Source organism: Convolutriloba macropyga, chromosome 5 (genome assembly GCF_964194025.1).
Source record: "Convolutriloba macropyga chromosome 5, txConMacr16.3, whole genome shotgun sequence".
Taxonomy (NCBI): Eukaryota; Metazoa; Xenacoelomorpha; order Acoela; family Convolutidae; genus Convolutriloba; species Convolutriloba macropyga.
In genome coordinates this window covers 39,400,380-39,424,431 of record NC_134472.1, presented here as the reverse complement: position 1 = coordinate 39,424,431, position 24,052 = coordinate 39,400,380, and the positions used below count along the sequence as shown (strand labels likewise).

The following is a 24,052-nucleotide window of genomic DNA, read 5'->3' as shown; positions in this document are numbered from 1 at the left end:
ATTTCGTCTCAACGCCCCAGTATCTGTTGGTTGTTACAATAAGTACAAATCCAAACAACATCCTGCATGTTGGCGTATTCCTCATTCGATATCTTTTGGCATCTTGCATGAAGCCAGTTTTTGCATGACTCACATTCTACTCCTCTTCCTCGGAAAGTCACTCTCCGGTTTCAGTCTTTGCACTTCCCGTTCTGGTCGGATCTGGAAATATTTTCATTGAGCCCTGGTTTTTGCAGTGATGCCTCAAACGATTTTATCCACACGTTTGCTAGTATTTAAGCCAGTGATGCACCCATAGCCAGACCATCTGATTGTACATGCCTTAAAGTCATTTATAGTACATACTTTATAGTATTTTTCACGCAAACAATGTTTATAGTATTGTTATGCAAGAGGGAAGGCTAGACTCTAGTTTAGTATCATTTCAAACCTTGGACGCGGTTACTAGATCCTAGCATATTAATATAAGTTTAAATTACAATGTGCTTTACAATTTGCGGTAGCTCTAAATACCCTGCTGTGATGTTTCATAGTGGGATGTCGATCACACCCCCTTTCAATAAAAAATGCGTTGATAAGAAAGAGATGAGAAAAAAACAAGGGAGCGTGCCTGGAAATCTTATACAACAAATGTAAAACTTCATCTTAGTTGTCAATCGAAGTCCGATAAAATTAAGAAAAGCTGTGAAGACTGTAATTTGTAATACTTGTATTGCGTAATTTGCTTGACTGCTGTATTGAGTTTATTTCAGATGCTATCTATCTTTGTGATCTGTGTCCTATTTCCAAGTGCGTTGTGCACAGTAGGAGTTCAGTTCATTACTGGGCCGGAGAACTGTATTGACAATGAATACTTCAATACAGCTGCCCGGCAGTGTGTTGACTGTGGAGACAATTTGACTCATGTGGATCGTTAGTATTTAAAGAACATTTCAAAATGATATTTTTGAAGTTATGTGTATATAGGGGACCCCGCGTTAAGGAGCATCCTCTTTTCTAATAAAAAATATTATTTATTTATTAATAGCCGTACAGCGATAGCTGGGGCTATTATTGGCCTTCTCTTGGTTTTTTATTTCGCGATTTTTGTTACGGCCATATGACGTCACAACCACTTCAAATCTGCTTTTTGTTCATTCGTTCATGCAATTTCAACTGAAGTGCGTGCGTGACGTCATTTTTCGCTCTTAGTGGAGTGAGTTTTTTGTTCATTCGCGTGATTAAATTTTTGTTCACACTTGACTTACCTCGCTCTCCAAAATGACTTCCTCACTTTGAAATTGACTTTTATTTACTTTAATTCAAAGAGATGAGGTCAAATGGGTGTGTATGTGTCACTCTAAATGAAGGTTATTCGAGAGCAGCTACTAAAGGCAGCGAAAACTTAAACAGATTTTTAATCAAAATGTATATAACATACAAGCCGTCAATGAAAAGACGAATTTTTTTTCGTCTGTGGTTTTCACTGTTTTTTTTGAGACTGCAGATCTACGAAGCTATTGCGGCTATTTTCTGGCAATCTGGCAGCTATGTTCTATTTTTTCATTAAAAATATACTTTTAATTAAATTGAAAATAATTACTTCATAAAAAGGATATTTTGAAAAGAACTAAAATTTACATATTCTTATACAAAATAAAAGATTTATATATTTTTATACAAAATAGAAAAGTTATTAACTTAAATTTTTTGTATATTCTTAGACAAATTAAAAGTTAAATATTAAACAAAATAAAAAAGATAATATCTTAACTCAATATATATTCCTAGACTAGTATTAAAAACATAATTCAATTAATATTAAAAAATATAATTCAATTAATATTAAAAAAGATAATTCAATTAATAATTTAATAATAATAGAATTTAAACACACCATCTCTATCTTTAATACCCTTATCATCAAATGGATCTTTGGCTATCTTATATTGTTCTATAGTCTCTAAATGATGTTTATTACTATCAATTTTATAATTAGTTAAATATTTACTTTTTCCATATATAGCATTCTTATAATCTGTAGTAATTTGGTTTTTAATAGTAGCCTTGGTTATTCCTTCTAACTTTTTCTCTTCTCCTGTAACTGTAGTATCAACAGAGTTGCTTTGTAACCGATAACAATATGCCTTGTCTTTAAGCAAACAAGCTTCTATAATAGTATCATTAGGTAGCTCATCGCCTTTGGTGGTTGAGGATAGCCCGTCTTTCATTTTACCTAACTCTGTGTGAAATATAATCATTTTTCCGATATAATAGGAAAATAACACTTATTTAAAATTTTTTATTCTATAATCCATAATCTATAATCCTCTAAAAATGTTATAATTAAAGAAAAAAAATATAATATTTAAATTTAATATTGATGTTTTTTTAAGTTTTTTTTGAATGGACTGTTCTTTCATGTTTTTTAAGAGAAGATGTATTTAAAGCAATACTGCATATAGAACATGAAACTCTCTCTGAATTACATTCTTTACATATAGTACTAGTGTTATAGAAGTGATCTAGTGTCTTTTCTTTGTTACATATAGTACAATATTTAGCTGTTTTATTTCTACTTCTATCATTAGTTACATTATTAGTTTTATTACCCCCCTCTGGTTTTTTAACCCCTGTTTTCAACTCATTTATTATCTCTTCTTTTAACTCTTTCAATCGTTTTATGTTCTCTCTTCTTAACCATTCTTATAAATCTATAAACATTTTCATAATCTCTTCTCTAAATGGTTCAATGATAGGATTAATGATAGGATCAATGATAAGATCAATAATAGGATCAATGATAGAATCAATGGTAGTATTAGCATTAATATTATCCTTCAATCTGAATTAGAATTACAGTCTTCTTCAACACAAATACCATTGATTGATTTATGGACACATACACATTTACCCATTTTATGTTTGAAATGTTTGATAATGGAAAACTAGATTTGCACGAGTGTTACACTCATATTTACAATTATTCTTGGAACTTTTAATATACTTCATTTAAATTGGGTTAACATTTAATAGTCCTCATTTGTACTGGGTTAAATTTTCAATTAAATTTCTAGAATGATCATTAGACTGGAAACAATTAGTTAAATATTCATAACCCATTGTATTTAGGGTGATATACCTACATCTTTTATCTAAAATCTGCTTCCCCTTTGAGTTAATTTATCTCTAATATATATAACAAGATCTTCACTAAGTTATATAGATCATTTATATCTTCTCTACCCCGTTTATTAAAAACTTTTGTGATTTTATTATCTTTTTACTGTTAATTTTGAGACTGCAGATCTACGAAGCTATTGCTGCTATTTTCTGGCAATCTGCCAGCTATGTTTTATTTTTTCATTAAAAATGTACTTTTAATTAAATTGAAAATAATTACTTCACAAAAAGGATATTTTAAAAAAAAAGAAAATTTACATATTCTTATACAAAATAAAAGATTTATATATTTTTATACAAAATAAAAAATTTATTGTCTTAACTTTTTATATATTCTTAGACAAAATAAAAGTTAAATATTAAACAAAATACAAAAGATAATATCTTAACTCAATATATATTCCTAGACTAGTATTAAAAACATAATTCAATTAATATTAAAAAATATAATTCAATTAATAATATAATAATAATAGAATTTAAACACACCATCTCTATCTTTAGTACCCTTATCGTCAAATGGATCTTTGGCTATCTTATATTGCTCTATAATTTCTAAATGATATTACTATCAATATTATAATTAATTAAATATTTACTTTTTCCATATATAGCATTCTTATAATCTAGTGATTTGGTTTTTAATAGTAGCTTTAGTTATTGCTGTTAACTTTTTCTCTTCTTTTCCTTTTACTGTAGTATCAACAGAGTTGCGTTGTAACCGATAACAATATGCCTTGGCTTTAAGGAAACAAGTTTCTATAATAGTATCATTAGGTAGCTCATCGCCTTTGGTGGTTGAGGATAGCTCGTCTTTCATTTTACCTAAATCTGTATAAAATATAACGATTTTTCCTATATAATAGGAAGATAACACCAAATTGAATTTTTTAATTCTATAATCCATAATCTATAACCTTCTAATAATGTTAAAATTACAGAAAAAAAAATAATATTTAAATTTAATTTAGATATTTTAATTTTTTTGAATGGACTGTTCTTTCATGTTCTTTAAGAGAAGATGTATTTAAAGCAATACTGCATATAGAACATGAAACTCTCTCTGAATTACATTCTTTACATATAGTACTAGTGTTATAGAAGTGATCTAGTGTCTTTTCTTTGTTACATATAGTACAATATTTAGCTGTTTTATTTCTACTTCTATCATTAGTTACATTATAAGTTATAATACCCCCTCTGGTTTTTTTAACCCCTGTTTTAAACTCATTTATTATCTCTTCTTTTAACTCTTTTAATCGTTTTATGTTCTCTCTTCTTAACCTTTCTTATAAATCTATAAACATTTTCAGAATCTCTTCTCTGAATGGTTCATGATAGGATTAATGATAGGATCAATGATAAGATCAATAATAGGATCAATGATAGAATCAATGGTAGGATTAGCATTAATATTGTCCATCAATCTATAATTAGAATTAAAATCTTCTTCAACACAAATACCATTGATTGATTTAGACACATTTACCCATTTAATCTTCGAAATGTTTGATATTGGAAAACTAGATTTGCAGGAGTGTTACGCTCATATTTACAATTATTCTTTGAACATTTATTATACCTCATTTATATTGGGTTAACATTTAATAGTCCTCATTTGTAATGCGATAAAATTTCAATTAAATTTCTAGAATGATCATTAGACTGGAAACAATTAATTAAATATTCTTAACCCATTGTATTTAGGGTAATATACCTACATCTTTTATCTAAAATCTGCTTCCCTTTAGAGTTAGTTTATCTCTAATATATTTAATAAGATCTTCACTAAATTTTTCATTCTTATTATATAGATCATGTAGGTCTTCTCTACCCCTTTTATTAAAAACTTTTTTGATTTTATTATCTTTTTACTGTTAATTTTGAGACTGCAGATCTACGAAGCTATTGCTGCTATTTTCTAGCAATCTGCCAGCTATGTTTTATTTTTTCATTAAAAATGTACTTTTAATTAAATTGAAAATAATTACTTCATAAAACGGATATTTTGAAAAGAAATAAAGTTTACATATTCTTATACAAAATAAAAGATTTATATATTTTTATAGAAAATAAAAAATTTATTATCTTAACGTTTTATATATTCTTAGACGAAATAAAAGTTAAATATTAAACAAAATAAAAAAGATAATATCTTAACTCAATATATATTCCTAGACTAGTATTAAAAACAATTCAATATTAAAAAATATAATTCAATTAATATTAAAAAATATAATTCAATTAATAATTTAATAATAATAGAATTTAAACACACCATCTCTATCTTTGGTACCCTTATCATCAAATGGATCTTCGGCTATCTTATACTGCTCTATAGTTTCTAAATGATATTACTATCAATATTATAATTAGTTAAATATTTACTTTTTCCATATATAGCATTCTTATAATCTAGTGATTTGGTTTTTAATAGTAGCTTTAGTTATTGCTTTTAACTTTTTCTCTTCTTCTCCTTTTACTGTAGTATTAACAGAGTTGCGTTGTAACCGATAACAATATGCCTTGGCTTTAAGGAAACCTAAATTTTACCTAAATCTGTATAAAATATAACAATTTTTCCCATATAATAGGAAGATAACACTAAATTGAATTTGTTAATTCTATAATCCATAATCTATAGCCTTCTAAAAATGCTAAAATTGCAGAAAAAAAAATGAACATTTAAATTTAATATAGATATTTAATTTTTTTGAATGGACTGTTCTTTCATGTTTTTTAAGAGAAGATGTATTTAAAGCAATACTGTATATAGAACATGAAACTCTCTCTGAATTACATTCTTTACATATAGTACTAGTGTTATAGAAGTGATCTAGTGTCTTTTCTTTGTTACATATAGTACAATATTTAGCTGTTTTATTTCTACTTCTATCATTAGTTACATTATTAGTTTTATTACCCCCCTCTGGTTTTTTAACCCCTGTTTTCAACTCATTTATTATCTCTTCTTTTAACTCTTTCAATCGTTTTATGTTCTCTCTTCTTAACCATTCTTATAAATCTATAAACATTTTCATAATCTCTTCTCTAAATGGTTCAATGATAGGATTAATGATAGGATCAATGATAAGATCAATAATAGGATCAATGATAGAATCAATGGTAGTATTAGCATTAATATTATCCTTCAATCTGAATTAGAATTACAGTCTTCTTCAACACAAATACCATTGATTGATTTATGGACACATACACATTTACCCATTTTATGTTTGAAATGTTTGATAATGGAAAACTAGATTTGCACGAGTGTTACACTCATATTTACAATTATTCTTGGAACTTTTAATATACTTCATTTAAATTGGGTTAACATTTAATAGTCCTCATTTGTACTGGGTTAAATTTTCAATTAAATTTCTAGAATGATCATTAGACTGGAAACAATTAGTTAAATATTCATAACCCATTGTATTTAGGGTGATATACCTACATCTTTTATCTAAAATCTGCTTCCCCTTTGAGTTAATTTATCTCTAATATATATAACAAGATCTTCACTAAGTTATATAGATCATGTATATCTTCTCTACCCCGTTTATTAAAAACTTTTGTGATTTTATTATCTTTTTACTGTTAATTTTGAGACTGCAGATCTACGAAGCTATTGCTCCTATTTTCTGGCAATCTGCCAGCTATGTTTTATTTTTTCATTAAAAATGTACTTTTAATTAAATTGAAAATAATTACTTCACAAAAAGGATATTTTAAAAAAAAAGAAAATTTACATATTCTGATACAAAATAAAAGATTTATATATTTTTATACAAAATAAAAAATTTATTGTCTTAACTTTTTATATATTCTTAGACAAAACAAAAGTTAAATATTAAACAAAATACAAAAGATAATATTTTAACTCAATATATATTCCTAGACTAGTATTAAAAACATAATTCAATTAATATTAAAAAATATAATTCAATTAATAATATAATAATAATAGAATTTAAACACACCATCTCTATCTTTAGTACCCTTATCGTCAAATGGATCTTTGGCTATCTTATATTGCTCTATAATTTCTAAATGATATTACTATCAATATTATAATTAATTAAATATTTACTTTTTCCATATATAGCATTCTTATAATCTAGTGATTTGGTTTTTAATAGTAGCTTTAGTTATTGCTGTTAACTTTTTCTCTTCTTTTCCTTTTACTGTAGTATCAACAGAGTTGCGTTGTAACCGATAACAATATGCCTTGGCTTTAAGGAAACAAGTTTCTATAATAGTATCATTAGGTAGCTCATCGCCTTTGGTGGTTGAGGATAGCTCGTCTTTCATTTTACCTAAATCTGTATAAAATATAACGATTTTTCCTATATAATAGGAAGATAACACCAAATTGAATTTTTTAATTCTATAATCCATAATCTATAACCTTCTAATAATGTTAAAATTACAGAAAAAAAAATAATATTTAAATTTAATTTAGATATTTTAATTTTTTTGAATGGACTGTTCTTTCATGTTCTTTAAGAGAAGATGTATTTAAAGCAATACTGCATATAGAACATGAAACTCTCTCTGAATTACATTCTTTACATATAGTACTAGTGTTATAGAAGTGATCTAGTGTCTTTTCTTTGTTACATATAGTACAATATTTAGCTGTTTTATTTCTACTTCTATCATTAGTTACATTATAAGTTATAATACCCCCTCTGGTTTTTTTAACCCCTGTTTTAAACTCATTTATTATCTCTTCTTTTAACTCTTTTAATCGTTTTATGTTCTCTCTTCTTAACCTTTCTTATAAATCTATAAACATTTTCAGAATCTCTTCTCTGAATGGTTCATGATAGGATTAATGATAGGATCAATGATAAGATCAATAATAGGATCAATGATAGAATCAATGGTAGGATTAGCATTAATATTGTCCATCAATCTATAATTAGAATTAAAATCTTCTTCAACACAAATACCATTGATTGATTTAGACACATTTACCCATTTAATCTTCGAAATGTTTGATATTGGAAAACTAGATTTGCAGGAGTGTTACGCTCATATTTACAATTATTCTTTGAACATTTATTATACCTCATTTATATTGGGTTAACATTTAATAGTCCTCATTTGTAATGGGATAAAATTTCAATTAAATTTCTAGAATGATCATTAGACTGGAAACAATTAAATATTCTTAACCCATTGTATTTAGGGTAATATACCTACATCTTTTATCTAAAATCTGCTTCCCTTTAGAGTTAGTTTATCTCTAATATATTTAATAAGATCTTCACTAAATTTTTCATTCTTATTATATAGATCATGTAGGTCTTCTCTACCCCTTTTATTAAAAACTTTTTTGATTTTATTATCTTTTTACTGTTAATTTTGAGACTGCAGATCTACGAAGCTATTGCTGCTATTTTCTAGCAATCTGCCAGCTATGTTTTATTTTTTCATTAAAATGTACTTTTAATTAAATTGAAAATAATTACTTCATAAAACGGATATTTTGAAAAGAAATAAAGTTTACATATTCTTATACAAAATAAAAGATTTATATATTTTTATAGAAAATAAAAAATTTATTATCTTAACGTTTTATATATTCTTAGACAAAATAAAAGTTAAATATTAAACAAAATAAAAAAGATAATATCTTAACTCAATATATATTCCTAGACTAGTATTAAAAACAATTCAATATTAAAAAATATAATTCAATTAATATTAAAAAATATAATTCAATTAATAATTTAATAATAATAGAATTTAAACACACCATCTCTATCTTTAGTACCCTTATCATCAAATGGATCTTCGGCTATCTTATACTGCTCTATAGTTTCTAAATGATATTACTATCAATATTATAATTAGTTAAATATTTACTTTTTCCATATATAGCATTCTTATAATCTAGTGATTTGGTTTTTAATAGTAGCTTTAATTATTGCTTTTAACTTTTTCTCTTCTTCTCCTTTTACTGTAGTATTAACAGAGTTGCGTTGTAACCGATAACAATATGCCTTGGCTTTAAGGAAACCTAAATTTTACCTAAATCTGTATAAAATATAACAATTTTTCCCATATAATAGGAAGATAACACTAAATTGAATTTGTTAATTCTATAATCCATAATCTATAGCCTTCTAAAATTGCTAAAATTGCAGAAAAAAAAAATGAACATTTAAATTTAATATAGATATTTAATTTTTTTGAATGGACTGTTCTTTCATGTTTTTTAAGAGAAGATGTATTTAAAGCAATACTGTATATAGAACATGAAACTCTCTCTGAATTACATTCTTTACATATAGTACTAGTGTTATAGAAGTGATCTAGTGTCTTTTCTTTGTTACATATAGTACAATATTTAGCTGTTTTATTTCTACTTCTATCATTAGTTACATTATTAGTTTTATTACCCCCCTCTGGTTTTTTAACCCCTGTTTTCAACTCATTTATTATCTCTTCTTTTAACTCTTTCAATCGTTTTATGTTCTCTCTTCTTAACCATTCTTATAAATCTATAAACATTTTCATAATCTCTTCTCTAAATGGTTCAATGATAGGATTAATGATAGGATCAATGATAAGATCAATAATAGGATCAATGATGGGATCAATGATAGAATCAATGGTAGGATTAGTATTAATTTTGTCCTTCAATCTAGAATTAGAATTAAAATCTTCTTCAACACAAATACCATTGATTGATCTATAGACACATTTACCCATTTAATCTTTGAAATGTTTGATATTGGAAAACTAGATTTGCAGGAGTGTTACACCCATATTTACAATTATTCTTTGAACATTTAATATACCTCATTTATAATGGGTTAACATTTAATAGTCCTCATTTGTAATGGGTTAAAATTTCAATTAAATTTCTAGAATGATCCTTAGACTGGAAACAATTAGTTAAATTTTCGTAACCCATTGTATTTAGGGTAATATACCTACATCTTTTATCTAAAATCTGCTTCCCCTTTGAGTTAATTTATCTCTAATATATTTAACAAGATCTTCACTAAATTTTTCATTCTTATTATATAGATCATGTAGATATTCTCTACCCCTTTTATTAAAAACTCTTGTGATTTTATTATCTTTTTACTGTTAATTTTGAGACTGCAGATCTACGAAGCTATTGCTGCTATTTTCTGGCAATCTGCCAGCTATGTTTTATTTTTTCATTAAAATTGTACTTTTAATAAAATTGAAAATGATTACTTCATAAAAAGGATATTTTGAAAAGAAATAAAATTTACATATTCTTATACAAAATAAAAGATTTATATATTTTTATACAAAATAAAAAATTTATCATCTGAAGTTTTTATATATTCTTAACAATATGCCTTGGCTTTAAGGAAACAAGTTTCTATAATAGTATCATTAGGTAGCTCATCACCTTTGGTGGTTGAGGACTGCTCGTCTTTCATTTTGCCTAACTCTGTATAAAATCTAACAATTTTTCTTATATAATAGGAAAATAACACAAAATTGAATTTTTTTATTCTATAATCTATAATCCTCTGAAAATGTTAAAATTAAAGAAAAAAATATAATATTTAAATTTAATACAGATATTTTTTAAATTTTTTTTGAATGGACTGTTCTTTCATGTTTTTTAAGAGATGTACTTAAAGCAATACTGCATATAGAACATGAAAGGCGCTTTGAATTAATTTCTTTACATATAGTACCAGTGTTATAGAAGTGATCTAGTGTCTTTTCAGTTTTTACATATAGTACTACAATATTTAGCTGTTTTATTTATACTTCTATCATTAATTACATTATTAGTTTTATTACCCCCCTCTGGTTTTTAACCCCTGTTTTCAACTCATTTTTTATCTCTTCTTTTAACTTTTTTAATCGTTTTATATTCTCTCTTCTTAACCTTTCTTATAAATCTATAAACATTTTCATAATCTCTTCTCTTATATGGTTCAATGATAGCATTAATGATAGGATCAATGATAAGACCATTAATGGGATCAATGATAGAATCAATGGTAGGATTAGTATTAATATTATCCTTCAATCTAGAATTAGAATTACAATATTTTTCAACACAAACCATTGATTGATTTATAGACACATACACATTTACCCATTTTATCTTTGAAATGTTTGATAATGGAAAACTAGATTTGCAGGAGTGTTACACTCATATTTACAATTATTCTTTGAACATTTAATATACCTCATTTATAATGGGTTAACGTTTAATAGTCCTCATTTGTAATGGGTTCAAATTTCAATTAAATTTCTAGAATGATCATTAGACTGGAAACAATTAGTTAAATTTTCATAACCCTTTGTATTTAGGGTAATATACTTACATCTTTCATCTAAAATCTGCTCCCCATTTGAGTTAATTTATCTCTAATATATTTAACAAGATCTTCACTAAATTTTTCACTCTTATTATATAGATAATATAGATCTTCTCTACTCCTGTTATTAATAACTTTTGTGATTTTATTATCTTTCGTATAGTATATCAAATTTAGAGTGGTCTTTATTTAAGTATTCATTTAAGTGTTCACTTTTGGTAAATATAATAACGTTATTATTAACATCAGTCATAGGTTGTGGGTGAAACCCATTAACATTGTCATCAGTCATAGACTGTGGGTGTAACCTATTGTCATTAACATCAGCAATATCATATTGAAACGTGAACTAAGTCCCATTACCCCAACCATAATTAAAGCCATTAACCAATGTATTTGTTCTATTTAACATAGTATTTGCACCTGCCGCCATAAGACCAATATTTCTTACATCACTAGCTGGAATTTAGCTATATAACATAATTATATATCAAAATAGCTGAACCAATAATTCCAAAAATAGTTGATGAGAACTGTAAACATTTAGCTCTAACTGTTTCTCTTGTTAAAACATCATTCTGTATTTCAATTCCTCTTTTTGTCAGAAGTTTACTAAAATAGGACTCATAATTATTACGGTTAATAATATTTTTATCTGTGGAACTTATCATTAATGGTTTCATATCAATAATTTTATCTATCTCCTCATTTGATAGTCCCCCTTTTAAACTAAGAGCTTTCATATCTAAGGAACCAACTCTTGAATTGTATAGCATAGTTCTATTACTATCAATAATAATAAGTGCCTTCTTTCACATTATGCCTATTTATACCATAATGAAGTTTTGGGTCTAATCCATCTGTACAATTATAATAGTTGCTATTTAAATCATCAATTATCGCATGGAAGTTATGTTTACATTTATATATTTCGTTGAAATTGTTAAATAGATCAGGTCCATTACTAGTTGTTATATAAATAGTACAACAACTCATTCTAGCTGTATTAATTATCTGGGCTGGTTAATGACACCTTACAATCAATTGAATATTATGTTGTCTTCCTTCGGTAAAATGATAACCTATATCTTTATTTAACTTATCCCCCATATCATCAAGAACAATTACACTAATTTTCAATTCCGACATATTTTTTGATGTGATCATGTTTTTATCACACATTTAATCCATCATAGAGCTTATTAGTGTCTGGATTGATCCCATCTCTTTCATCTTTTCATACTATAATTATTTGCTTTTTTTCTTGAACTTGTTCTTTATCTTGATGGGTCTCCAACCGTGCAACCCCATCTTGAACTTCATCAAGAGAAGACTCCTGCCAGATATCATAAATTCGTTCTAAAAATTCTATTTGTTTATGTTTATATTTAATGGGATTAATATGTTTATGAATCTTCGACTGTGTTTGGGTGGAAGCCACAGGTGTAATCTGCTCCCATCTTCTTTTTTTGGTATAATCACTCTCTCGATAAGTATAAGGACTTACTCCTTCAGTTGAAGTTTGATTTCCATTTTAAATACTGTCTGTTTGATCTCCAGTTGAAGTTTTAAATTTTGTCTGACAAAAGAAGACTTTCCTGTTGCAGTTGCACTACCACCATAAACTATAGTATGCAATGGTGAGTTTTCAAATTCAAATCTTACCATCCTTCTATCTAAATATCCACCAAAATCCTCTTCTAATTTTGCATATTTACTTGGTTTTTTATCATATGCTATAAAACATAATATAATTATGAAATAATATTAATAACTGTACTACCCGTCTCGATTTTTTATATTTTAAAAATGTTGATCTTAACTTTTAAGGAGTTTATTACAAAAATATAATATTGAGATTAAAGCTATGAGTAATATTAAGATAGAAGATATAGGTAGAAATATAAGTTTAATACCAATAGAAATAGTAATGAGATCAAACTCCATCTGGTGTTTATGAAATCAACTTCAACATTATTGTTAATCTACATCCAACAAATTGCACTCATTGGGTTATAGTTATAAGGAGAGAAGGTGGTGAATCACATGATGAATCTTATCGTGGTGCATATTGTCTATACATGATCTATCTTTTTGACAGAGGATTTAGAATAAAGAGAGCTCTCAATATTTTAATCAAGTTAAATATTCGGGAATATATAGTGGGTGTATGGGATGTAAAGATAAAGATAAATATAATGATAAAGATAATGCTAATGATAGTGATAAAGATAAAGATAATGATAAAGATAACGATAAGGATAAAGATAGTGATAGGGATAAAGATAATGGTAAAGATAATGATAAAGATAAAGATAAACGATAATGATAAAAATAATGATAAAGATGACGATGATGACAATAACAATGACAAATTTATGTATCTATTTGGTGAAAAACATCAAATGGGTAAAGCCATCAAAAAAATGTTTGTAATTGGAGAAGTGGTTTCACCGATGGTGAATCATGGGTGAAACCCAATCTACGAAGTAGTTATACTAAAAATATTTATATTGATGTTAATGGAAGTCTACAATCATGGTTATTTTATAAAGATATTCTTGCTGATGCCACATTCCCCGAGAAATTTAGAGTATAATATCTGGTCCTAGTGAATGTGGTAAAACGTTCTTATTAAAACATTTTTTTAAAAGTATATATTTTGATAGATTATACATCATTGGACCCACTGGTGATCAATATCAAGATGTAAGATGCCCCAATAAAAAAGCAACTATCGATTTTATTAAGGATATGAAAGATTTAGTCTCTCCCGATCAACTCCCAAAATAAATTTTTAACATTCGATGACGTTAGAGCCAAAGAACCAGTTATTAATGAGTACTTTTTTAGAAGTAGACATAATATTTGTAATATGATGTATCTTAATCAAAATCTTTTCTCATTAGATAGACAAAATGTTAGAAAATTGTAATCTATTGATTCTATTTCGACAAGAGGTAAAGCCCTCACATCTTTATATCATGACTTCTTTTTTAATGTTGAGCTAAGCTAAAATGATTTTATTAGAATATGTAACGAAGTATGGAGAGAGCCCTATAACTATCTTGTCATTGATGAATCCAAAAATAACAAAATTAATGGTAAATTAAGAGTTAATTGGGATTGGAGAGTTTTGTAGTTTAATTATATTTATGAGTATGATTAAGTCTATGACTAAGTCTATGACTATGACTAAGTCTATGACTATGACGAAGACTAAGTCTATGACTAAGTCTATGAAAATGACTATGACTAAGTCTATGACTATGACTATTTTTGTATCTACATCTATGAATAAAAACTATTATTATATATAGAGATTAAATCAAATGTAAAGTAAAACGCAACACATCACCATTGAAATCAACCGTTCTTCCATGCTCATCTTTAATATGAAATTCATTATATTCTTTTCTTTATTTTTTTACATTTTGATATAAGATATTTAATCCATCATAGAGCTTATTAGTGTCTGGATTGATCCCATCTCTTTCATCTTTACATACTATAATTATTTGCTTTTGTTCTTGAACTTGTTCTTTATCTTGATGGGTCTCCAACCGTGCAACCTCTTCTTGAATTTCATCAAGAGGAGACTCCTGCCAGATATCATAAATTCGTTCTAAAAATTCTCCTATTTGTTTATGTTTATATTTAATGGGATTAATATGTTTTTGGGTCTTCGACTGCGTTTTGGTGGAAGCCACAGGTGTAATCTGCTCAATATCTTCTTTTTTAGTATAATCACTCTCTTGGTAAGTATTATGACTTAATCCTTCAGTTGAAGTTTGATCTCCATATAGTTCTAAATACTGTCTGACAAAATTCTTTCCTGTTCCACTACCACCATAAACTATAGTATGCAATGGTGAGTTTTCAATTTCAAATCTTACCATACTTCTTTCTATAAATCCACCAAAATTCTCTATAAAAGTAATATAATTATGAAAATAAAAATTATAACTGTACTATCCGTCTCGATTTTTTAGATTTTAAAAATGTTGATCTTAACTTTTAAGGAATTTATTACAAAAATATAATATATTAAAGCTATGAGTAATATTAAGATAGAAGATATAGGTAGAAATATAAGTTAAATACCAATAGAAATAGTAATGAGAGATCAAACTCCATCTGGTGTTAATGAAATCAACTTCAACATTATTGTTAATCTACATCCAACAACTTGCACTCATTGGGTTTTAGTTATAAGGAGAGAAGGTGGTGAATCATATTACTTTGATAGTTTTGGTGTTGAAACTCCACCATTATTCTTAGAAGAATCTAGGGTCAGATGAAAGAATTCAAGAATATGATGAATCTTATCGTTGTGCACATTGTCTATACATGATCTATCTTTTTGACAGAGGATTGAGAATAAAGAGAGCTCTCAATATTTTAATCAATCAAGTTAAATATTCGGGAATATATAGTGAGTGTTTGGGATGTAAAGATAAAGATAAATATAACGATAAAGATAATGCTAATGATAGTGATAAAGATAAGGATAAAGATGAAGATAAATTAAGGATAATGATAAAGATAATGATAAGGATAAAGATAGTGATAGGGATAAAGATATTGATAGGGATAAGGATAATGATAATGATAAAGATAATGATAAAGATAAAGATAATGATAAAAATAATGATAAAGATGAAGATGATGACAATAACGATGACAAATTTATATATCTATTTGGTGAAAAACATCAAAGGGGTAGCCCATCAAAAAATAAAATCTTTGTAATCTGAGAAGCGGTTTCACCGATGGTGAAACATGGGTGAAACCCAATCTACGAAGTAGTTATACTAATAATATATATATATTGATGTTAATGGAAGTCTACAACCATGGTTATTTTATAAAGATATTCTTGCTGATGCCACATTCCCCGAGACATTAAGAGTATAATATCTGGTCCTAGTGAATGTGGTAAAACATTCTTATTAAAACATTTTTTAAAAGTATATATTTTGATAGATTATACATCATTGGACCCACTGGTGATCAATATCAAGATGTAAGATGCCCCAATAAAAAAGCCAAAGAACCAGTTATTGATGAATACTTTTGTAGAGGTAGACATAATAATTGTTATATGATATATCCTAATCAAAATCTATTCTCATTAGATAGACAAAATGTTAGAGAGAATTGTAATCTATTGATTCTATTTCGACAAGAGGTAAAGCCCTCACATCTTTATATCATGACTTCTTTTTTAATGTTGAGCTTAGCTATAATCATTTTATTAGAATATGTAACGAAATAAGGAGAGAGCCCTATAACTATCTTCTCATTGATAAATCTAAAAATAACAATATTAATGGTAAATTACGATTTAATTGGGATTGGAGAGTTTTGTAGTTTAATTATATTTATGAGTATGATTAAGTCTATGACTAAGTCTATCACTATGACTAAGTCTATGACTATGACTATTTTTATATCAACATCTTTGAATAAAAACTATTATTATATATAGAGATTAAATCAAATGTAAAGTAAAACGCAACACATCAGCATTGAAATCAACTGGTCTTCCATGCTCAGCTTTAATATGAAATTCAATATATTTATTCTTTCTTTTGTTACATTTTGATATAAGATATTAGTTGGTATAATATTTATCAAATCGCCTCGTGGTTCTGTTAGAGTAAAATTATATATGTCTGTTATTACCATTATCTTTAACACCAGATATCACATTACAATGAATGTTAATAGTACTAAACCCCATAATATCAATAATCTTTTGAGATGTATATTTACCTTGTTCATATACTTTTTTCCTAACTCCTAGTAATGAGGCTATTGAGTTTTCTACATCAAAGCAACGTGCACCTTGTTTTTTTCCATTCTACATTACATTGTATTCTTATCAGGTTCTATTATAACATTACCATTGGTTTCTTCTTTTAATAATTCTGATATTCCAGTTAATTCATATGCACCTGGTATAGTAGCTAAAGTATTATCTTCATATAAAATTTGATTATTCCTTCGATTCACATTAAACACTGAGTTATAAACCGATAATCTAATTAAACCTAATTGTGTTGCATTAAGTATAGGTTCACTAAAGTTAAACTTTTCTGTTATTTTATTATTCTAAAGTTAAGTGTGTGTTCTTCTTTAGTTTTTGTTAAAGCTTCATGTTTTTTTGTAGTTCATATAGAATTAAGTTTTCTTTCATTTTTATTCTTCAAATAGTATTAAAATTATAGTTGTATTTATAGTTATAATTATATTTATGGTTATAATTATTTTTTTAGTTATATCTATAGTTATAGTTGCAGTTGTAGTTAGTTTTAAATTTTTTGAGTTATAGATTTTTTAACTCATAAAAATGGACTTTGAAATAAATAAACAATAGATGTATAATAATGACATACACAATACCAAGATGATAAGTTATAAACCAAACAATCTAGCAACGATGAATACAGTTAACAATAATAGTAATATTTTAATTAGTAGAGAAGAGAATACTTTAAACAAAAACGAATCTTGTTTAGAGATAGAGCTAATGTTTTCAGGTAATGGCTGTGGTATAATAGCTAATGATACTAATGTTTGATTAGTGGACTATGGTGTAATGACACTATTTAGTTCTATCAAAGTAGAAAATATTATTGGTAAAACATTCGAATATATAGATTGTTGTCATCGTAATCTATTAATGTATATATTACTAACTAGCGCTATTGATGAATATGAAAGTGTTTTTGTTAGAGATAAAAGAGAAAGAGATAGTCAATTAAATGGTGATCATCAAGCTGCACAGAGAGGTCATATGTATATGATGATTAGAATGAAAGATCTATTTGGATTTATAAATGATTTAGAAAAGATTATATATGGCATCGGGTTTAAGTTAATACTAAAAAGAAATAGTAATGATGGAGCAATATTTAGAGTTAATGCAGGAGCTGCTGCAGTAGCTAATGATTTTAATGTAGAAAGTAGAGATATAGCTTGGTGTGTACCTTTTATTGATCCTAGTAATGATAATAGAATAATTGCACAGAAAGGATTAAGTAAAAGGAATAATATAGACTTTAGCTTCTATGAAAGAAAAGCATTTTACAAGAATGTACCAGATGCTACTAACTTCTTGTTTAATATAGGTATATTGAGTGGTTTTGAGATACCCCAATATATTATAGCGAATTTTGAAAATAATGTTAATGATCAAACGAATGATTCTAGTATATTTAATGAGATGGATGTAACTGAATGTTTTTAGAATGGTAGTGTAACCTATCCTGAAGATAAAATGACTATTAATTATGGTGCTAATAATTATAATGTTGCATATAAAGAGATTGTAATTTTTAATAGAAATAATAATGGATTATTAGAGTATTAAACCATATATAAATCATAGAACATTTAAAACTAGTTATAGAATATACATATTTGATACTAGATATCAAAGAGATCATATAGGAGCACAAGCAATACAACTTAATTTTAAATTTGCTTGTGGTTTTGCTGATATTATATGTCATGCATTGGTGATAACTAGAAGATTTATTAGTGTTAATAGTGATGGTAGTAAGATGGTTGATATTGTTTCTTAGTTTTTAGTTAATACTTTAATAATAGTTATAGTTGTAGTTTAAACTTCAGTAATAGTTGTAGTTAATACTTTAGTAAAACTATAGTTTTATCTATTACTCTAGTTATATATTTATAGTCTTATTCAGACTTACCTAATTTAATAAATCCTTTAGCATAAATAATATCAACTTTCTTTCATTTGCTTTAGTTAGACCTTTACCTTCAACTCTTTTCTCAGTCATAGTTCTAGTCTTAGTCTTAGGCTTTACAACAAAGGGGTTACACTTTTTACATTGCATTGTTTTTTTTAATAAATATGAGTCTTCTACAGACATTTAAAACTAATTCATTGTGTTAGTAGTAGACATTATCGTGGTACTAATAACATAAGAGGATTTATTACAGCTAAAGGAACTAAAATGTTAAAGACTAATTGTACGAAATTTAAGAGAATTAAGTCATTGACTGTCAGTGATGCAACAATAGAAGCAGAGGGATTGAAAGATTTCTTTAAAAGTGTTGGTAAAGCAACAGTTAACTTTGGAAAGAAAGTTGCTAACAACCCAGTAAGAGCATTAGAAATAGCAAGTAAAATAGGAAGTGCAGCTGCAAGTAGAAACCCTTGAGCAGCTTTATCAGCCATACCTGATTTTTTTAAATTTGCAACTACTGGTGAAGGTATAAAAGTAGTACAAAAAGGAAGAGGGTTATACTTAGGTACTAAGAAAAGATAGTTTAACTATATCTAATATTAGATTTAAATCTACATCTAATAATAAATATTAATACTGATATTATTATTAATAAATATGTTATGTTTACTAAATATTTTATTAATTTATAACTTCAGTTTAAAAAAAATACTCAGCTTGTTTTTCTGATTCCTCTTATCTTCTTCATATACCTTAACTAATTCATTATATTCATCATTATCTATTTTATTATCTTTCATTGATTTAGTATATAGTTCATTAAACTTATCACTAAACTGTTTACTTAAAATATACATTGGTGAATACTTTATAATTTTTTTTTACTGATTTTAGTTTTTATTGTTTTTGATAATGAACCACAAAGTTGCTGTAGCTAAAGATGGTATAGAATAAGGTAATCCTATGCCTGTTAATGAAACTGATGTTGATGTTGCAGTTGTTGCTATTGCTGATACTTGTATTCCTGTTATCTCGGCTCTGTTAATATAATGTTTATATCTACTTAACTTCTTTTTATAGTTATTAGTTTCAGTTTCATAATAATTTCTAATATCTTTTATAATGTTAATATTTTTCTTAAGTTTTATATTAGTGTTGTTCTAAGAAGGTGTTAATTTTGGGGTAAAGTAAAGGTGAACTAGGTTTAGTTTCATTCATTTTTATGTAGTGAAATTTTTTGCTTCAGTTGTAGTCATTTTCATAGTCTTATATTTATAGTAAAATAACTCTTAATCTCCTTCATTATATCCTCATGATTACAGTGATAGTTCATCTTTAGTCTTGCTTGTTCTTTATTGTCTACTAGCTTACTTTCTAATAATATAGCTATTATATATTGTCCTATTGTCTTTTTATAACTTTATAAGAGCTTCATCAACAGAGTTAGTCTTTTCATTAACTTCTTTAAATTCCCTTTAAAGACAAGTAATGAACGTATCATCTAACTGTATGTTAGTAATATTCTGATTAAATCTATAGTATCACTAGCAACCTTATTACAAAAGTTAACTGTATTTGTAACTTCATTTGCTGATTTACTAAACTCATTAATTAGTTCATTATTAACTTGTATTTTGTTCAGTTGTAAGGTTTTAGTTGTAACTTTATCACAGTCACCGTTTCTTAGTTCAGTTATATTTTTACCTAAAGTATCTATTTTATTAGAAGAGGATAGTAAGTTGCTATCACAACTCTTTTTTAACATATTTTTTTATCTATGGGAGGGTGTACATTTGTAATTTTATAGGTATCTTTCATGCCAATATTATCATTATCTTCTAGGAATAATTGACGGGCCTTACTTGCTGATAGATTGTTGGTTATTGCTGATTGATGTTTAGCCTGGTTGAATCTATTTCTTGTCATCTTTGTATTTGTTTACAGAAAGAATTAGGCCAAGCGATTCAAACTTTATTATTAGATTCAAAATCAGATTTTGATAATTCTTGTTCATAGTTTTTGCCTTCTCTTATTTCACCATTAATATCTACTATTCTATTTGTTGGTGTTTGGGTTTTAGAACTTTATTAACTCTAAATAATTCTCAATTCCAATTAGAAGTGTATCCTTCAGAGAAAATGTTACGTTTGTCAGCATTCCTAACATAATCACCAACTTTAAGCTTTGGTAGATTTAACGTAGTATTTAACTTTATCAAGATTATTAGAAGCATCAACGGGTGTCATTTTAATTGTTGTCTTTATTATCATTATAGGTTACAACAGCATCATTTAATATATTTAGGCAATTACCATGCCCGTTGATGAACCTTGGTTTATTAATTATGTGTGATAACGTTCTATTGAATCTCTCTATAAACACAGCTTTAAGATCACTATATGTAGAATATATTTCAGTTTCATATTCTTTAAGTAAAGATTTAATTGTTTTATTAATAGCCGCACAGCGATAGCTGGGGCTATTATTGGCCTTCTCTTGGTTTTTTCTAATTTCGTCGTCATGATTTTTGTTACGAACATATGACGTCACAGCCACTTTTTGTTCATTCGTTCATACAATTTCAACTGAATTGCATGTGTGACGTCATTTTTTGGTCTTAGTGGAGCGAGTATTTTTGTTCATGCGCGTGATTAAATTTTTGGTCACACTTGACTTACCTCACTCTCAAAAATGACTTCAATTTGAAATTGACTTTTATTTACTTTAATTCAAAGACATAAGGTCAAATGGGTGTGTGTCACTCTAAATGAATGTTATCTGAGATCAACTAATAGAGGCAGCAATAACTTATACAGATTTTTAATCAAAATATAACAGATCAGCCTTCAATGAAAAGATGAATTTTTTGGTCTGTCTTTTTTACTGTTTTTTTTAGACTGCCGATCTACGAATCTATTGCGGCTATTTTCTGGCAATATGCCAGCTATGTTTGTAAAAGTCCCCACCGCTATCTACCCATAACTTTTCTGGTTTCCTACCTTTACCTTTTACTATTTTAAAACCATTAGTTATAGATATACCGGATTTATTCTGTAAGGGTGTAGCCCATGTATATTTTGTGAAAATATCTATAGCAGTTAATATAAGCTTAAAATTATTATTGTATTTACTTAGAGATGATTTGTCTACCAAATAAGCTGACCATGTTTCGTCTTTATATAATGGTATTATTCTTTCTCTTCTAAACTTAGGTATTTGCGCACTGAGTACTTCTTTGGCTAGTAGTTGTTGTTTAGTTTTAATTGTGCCTTGTTGTTTCATTATGGACGTAGTCATAGCTTTGCTCATTTACCATAATTAAAAACTTAATTATCTAGTTCTTCTTTATTAATAATATTCATTGATAATAGTTGTTCAGATATTTTTAACATTTCATCATATAATCCATCATGGCCGGCTTTTGTTTCTAGTATTAGTGTTTCTAATCTTTCTATTAAACTATTGGGATCTGCACAGTCGTGACAACTAGGGGAACAATGGGAAGAGCCCACTTTGCTAAGGCCACTGGCTTCTGTTTCTCAATCTTCGCTAGTGGAAAACACTATTGGTGGTGCAATCTGTGAAGTGGGTTCACCGATACTAGCTAACATTCTTATAAGTTTTGATCAATTAGTATCTCCTCTTTGTTTTTAACCGATATCCCTAAGAAGTTGTTTTATTTTGTTTTCATCACCTTTTATATCTTTTTCGGTTACATCTTTATTAGTAATAAATATAGTAAATTTCCTGGAAAAATTATAGATACTATCTTTTATTTTTTTACCATCAGGGACTAGAGATACATCTATACCATTTATTTTAAATTTGTTTGAATTTGGATCAACTGATATTAATTCGAACTGTTTATTTGTTTGTTTTCCCATTAGTAATAAAATATCAATCATATCATTGTTTATAGCAAATGTTTTGCATCTATCATCTTTTAATGTTGAGAAAGCAGCTTGTACGTCAAGAAAACTTCTTTGCTGTTCATTATTAAGAGTAAGTGCTTCCAATGTTTTGTTTTGAAGAGCGTGCATTGTTTCATTATGGACATTTAAAGTTTTAGTTACTGGATCAAATAACTCCTCTATTTCGCCATAATATAAATGATGTCTTAGTTTCTCTTCTAACCTATTTCTTCTATTTTGTTTTTCTAGTTTATTTAATTCTGTAAGTTTATCTAACTTGGACAATTTTTTAGAAAAAATAAATTGTGGTTAGGATTATCTTTCTTTATCATCACTTTTATGGTTCTGATATAATGTTCTCATATCCTTTAAATCTTTTTCTTAGATCAACATATAGATATCAATTCCAGTATCCAATTAATAGAATAAATAAATAAGTAAAAATCATTTTGTTTTTTAACATAATATTATACTTCTCAGCATAGATTATGAATTGTTCCCTTGTATGTCCGAATCTATTTGGAGATGTGTGCCTAATCTACAGGTAAAATGTTTAAATCTATAATGTGAAATTTGCTTATTCAGTTTACACATTCTACATAATAGATATTGATTTGGATTATTATGTATTTTATGTTATGATTTGGATATTATTTATATCCATATGATTATGTCTCTCCTTTGTGTTATAATTTCATTACATATGAAACATAGATAATGCTTACTTTGACGCTCATCACAACTCCAACACCATGCCTTGTATTTACATTTGTCACATTTGATAGTAATCATTTTTAGATATGAAAAATTATAAGATGGAATATTATTTCAAATTTTATCCTATAGAAATGAGCGCTCTAGATTATAGCGAGAATATCCAATTTGGAAGTGGAGGTGAGCAATCGAGTTCTAATGTTAA

At 27.0% G+C, this 24,052-nt stretch overlaps 1 protein-coding gene across 2 annotated transcripts in view; it reads left to right on the top strand.

Annotated features, from left to right (window-relative positions):
- Positions 1–630: 630 nt before the first annotated feature.
- The window catches only part of LOC142339389 (meckelin-like), a 77,063-nt gene continuing 53,641 nt past the window's right edge, over positions 631–24,052 (top strand). For both annotated transcript variants that reach the window (XM_075389403.1, XM_075389402.1), the window contains exon 1: positions 631–912. In XM_075389403.1, the coding sequence (XP_075245518.1) occupies positions 753–912 (160 nt within the window). In that variant the 5' untranslated portion in view covers positions 631–752. The remainder of the gene's footprint in view (positions 913–24,052) is intronic.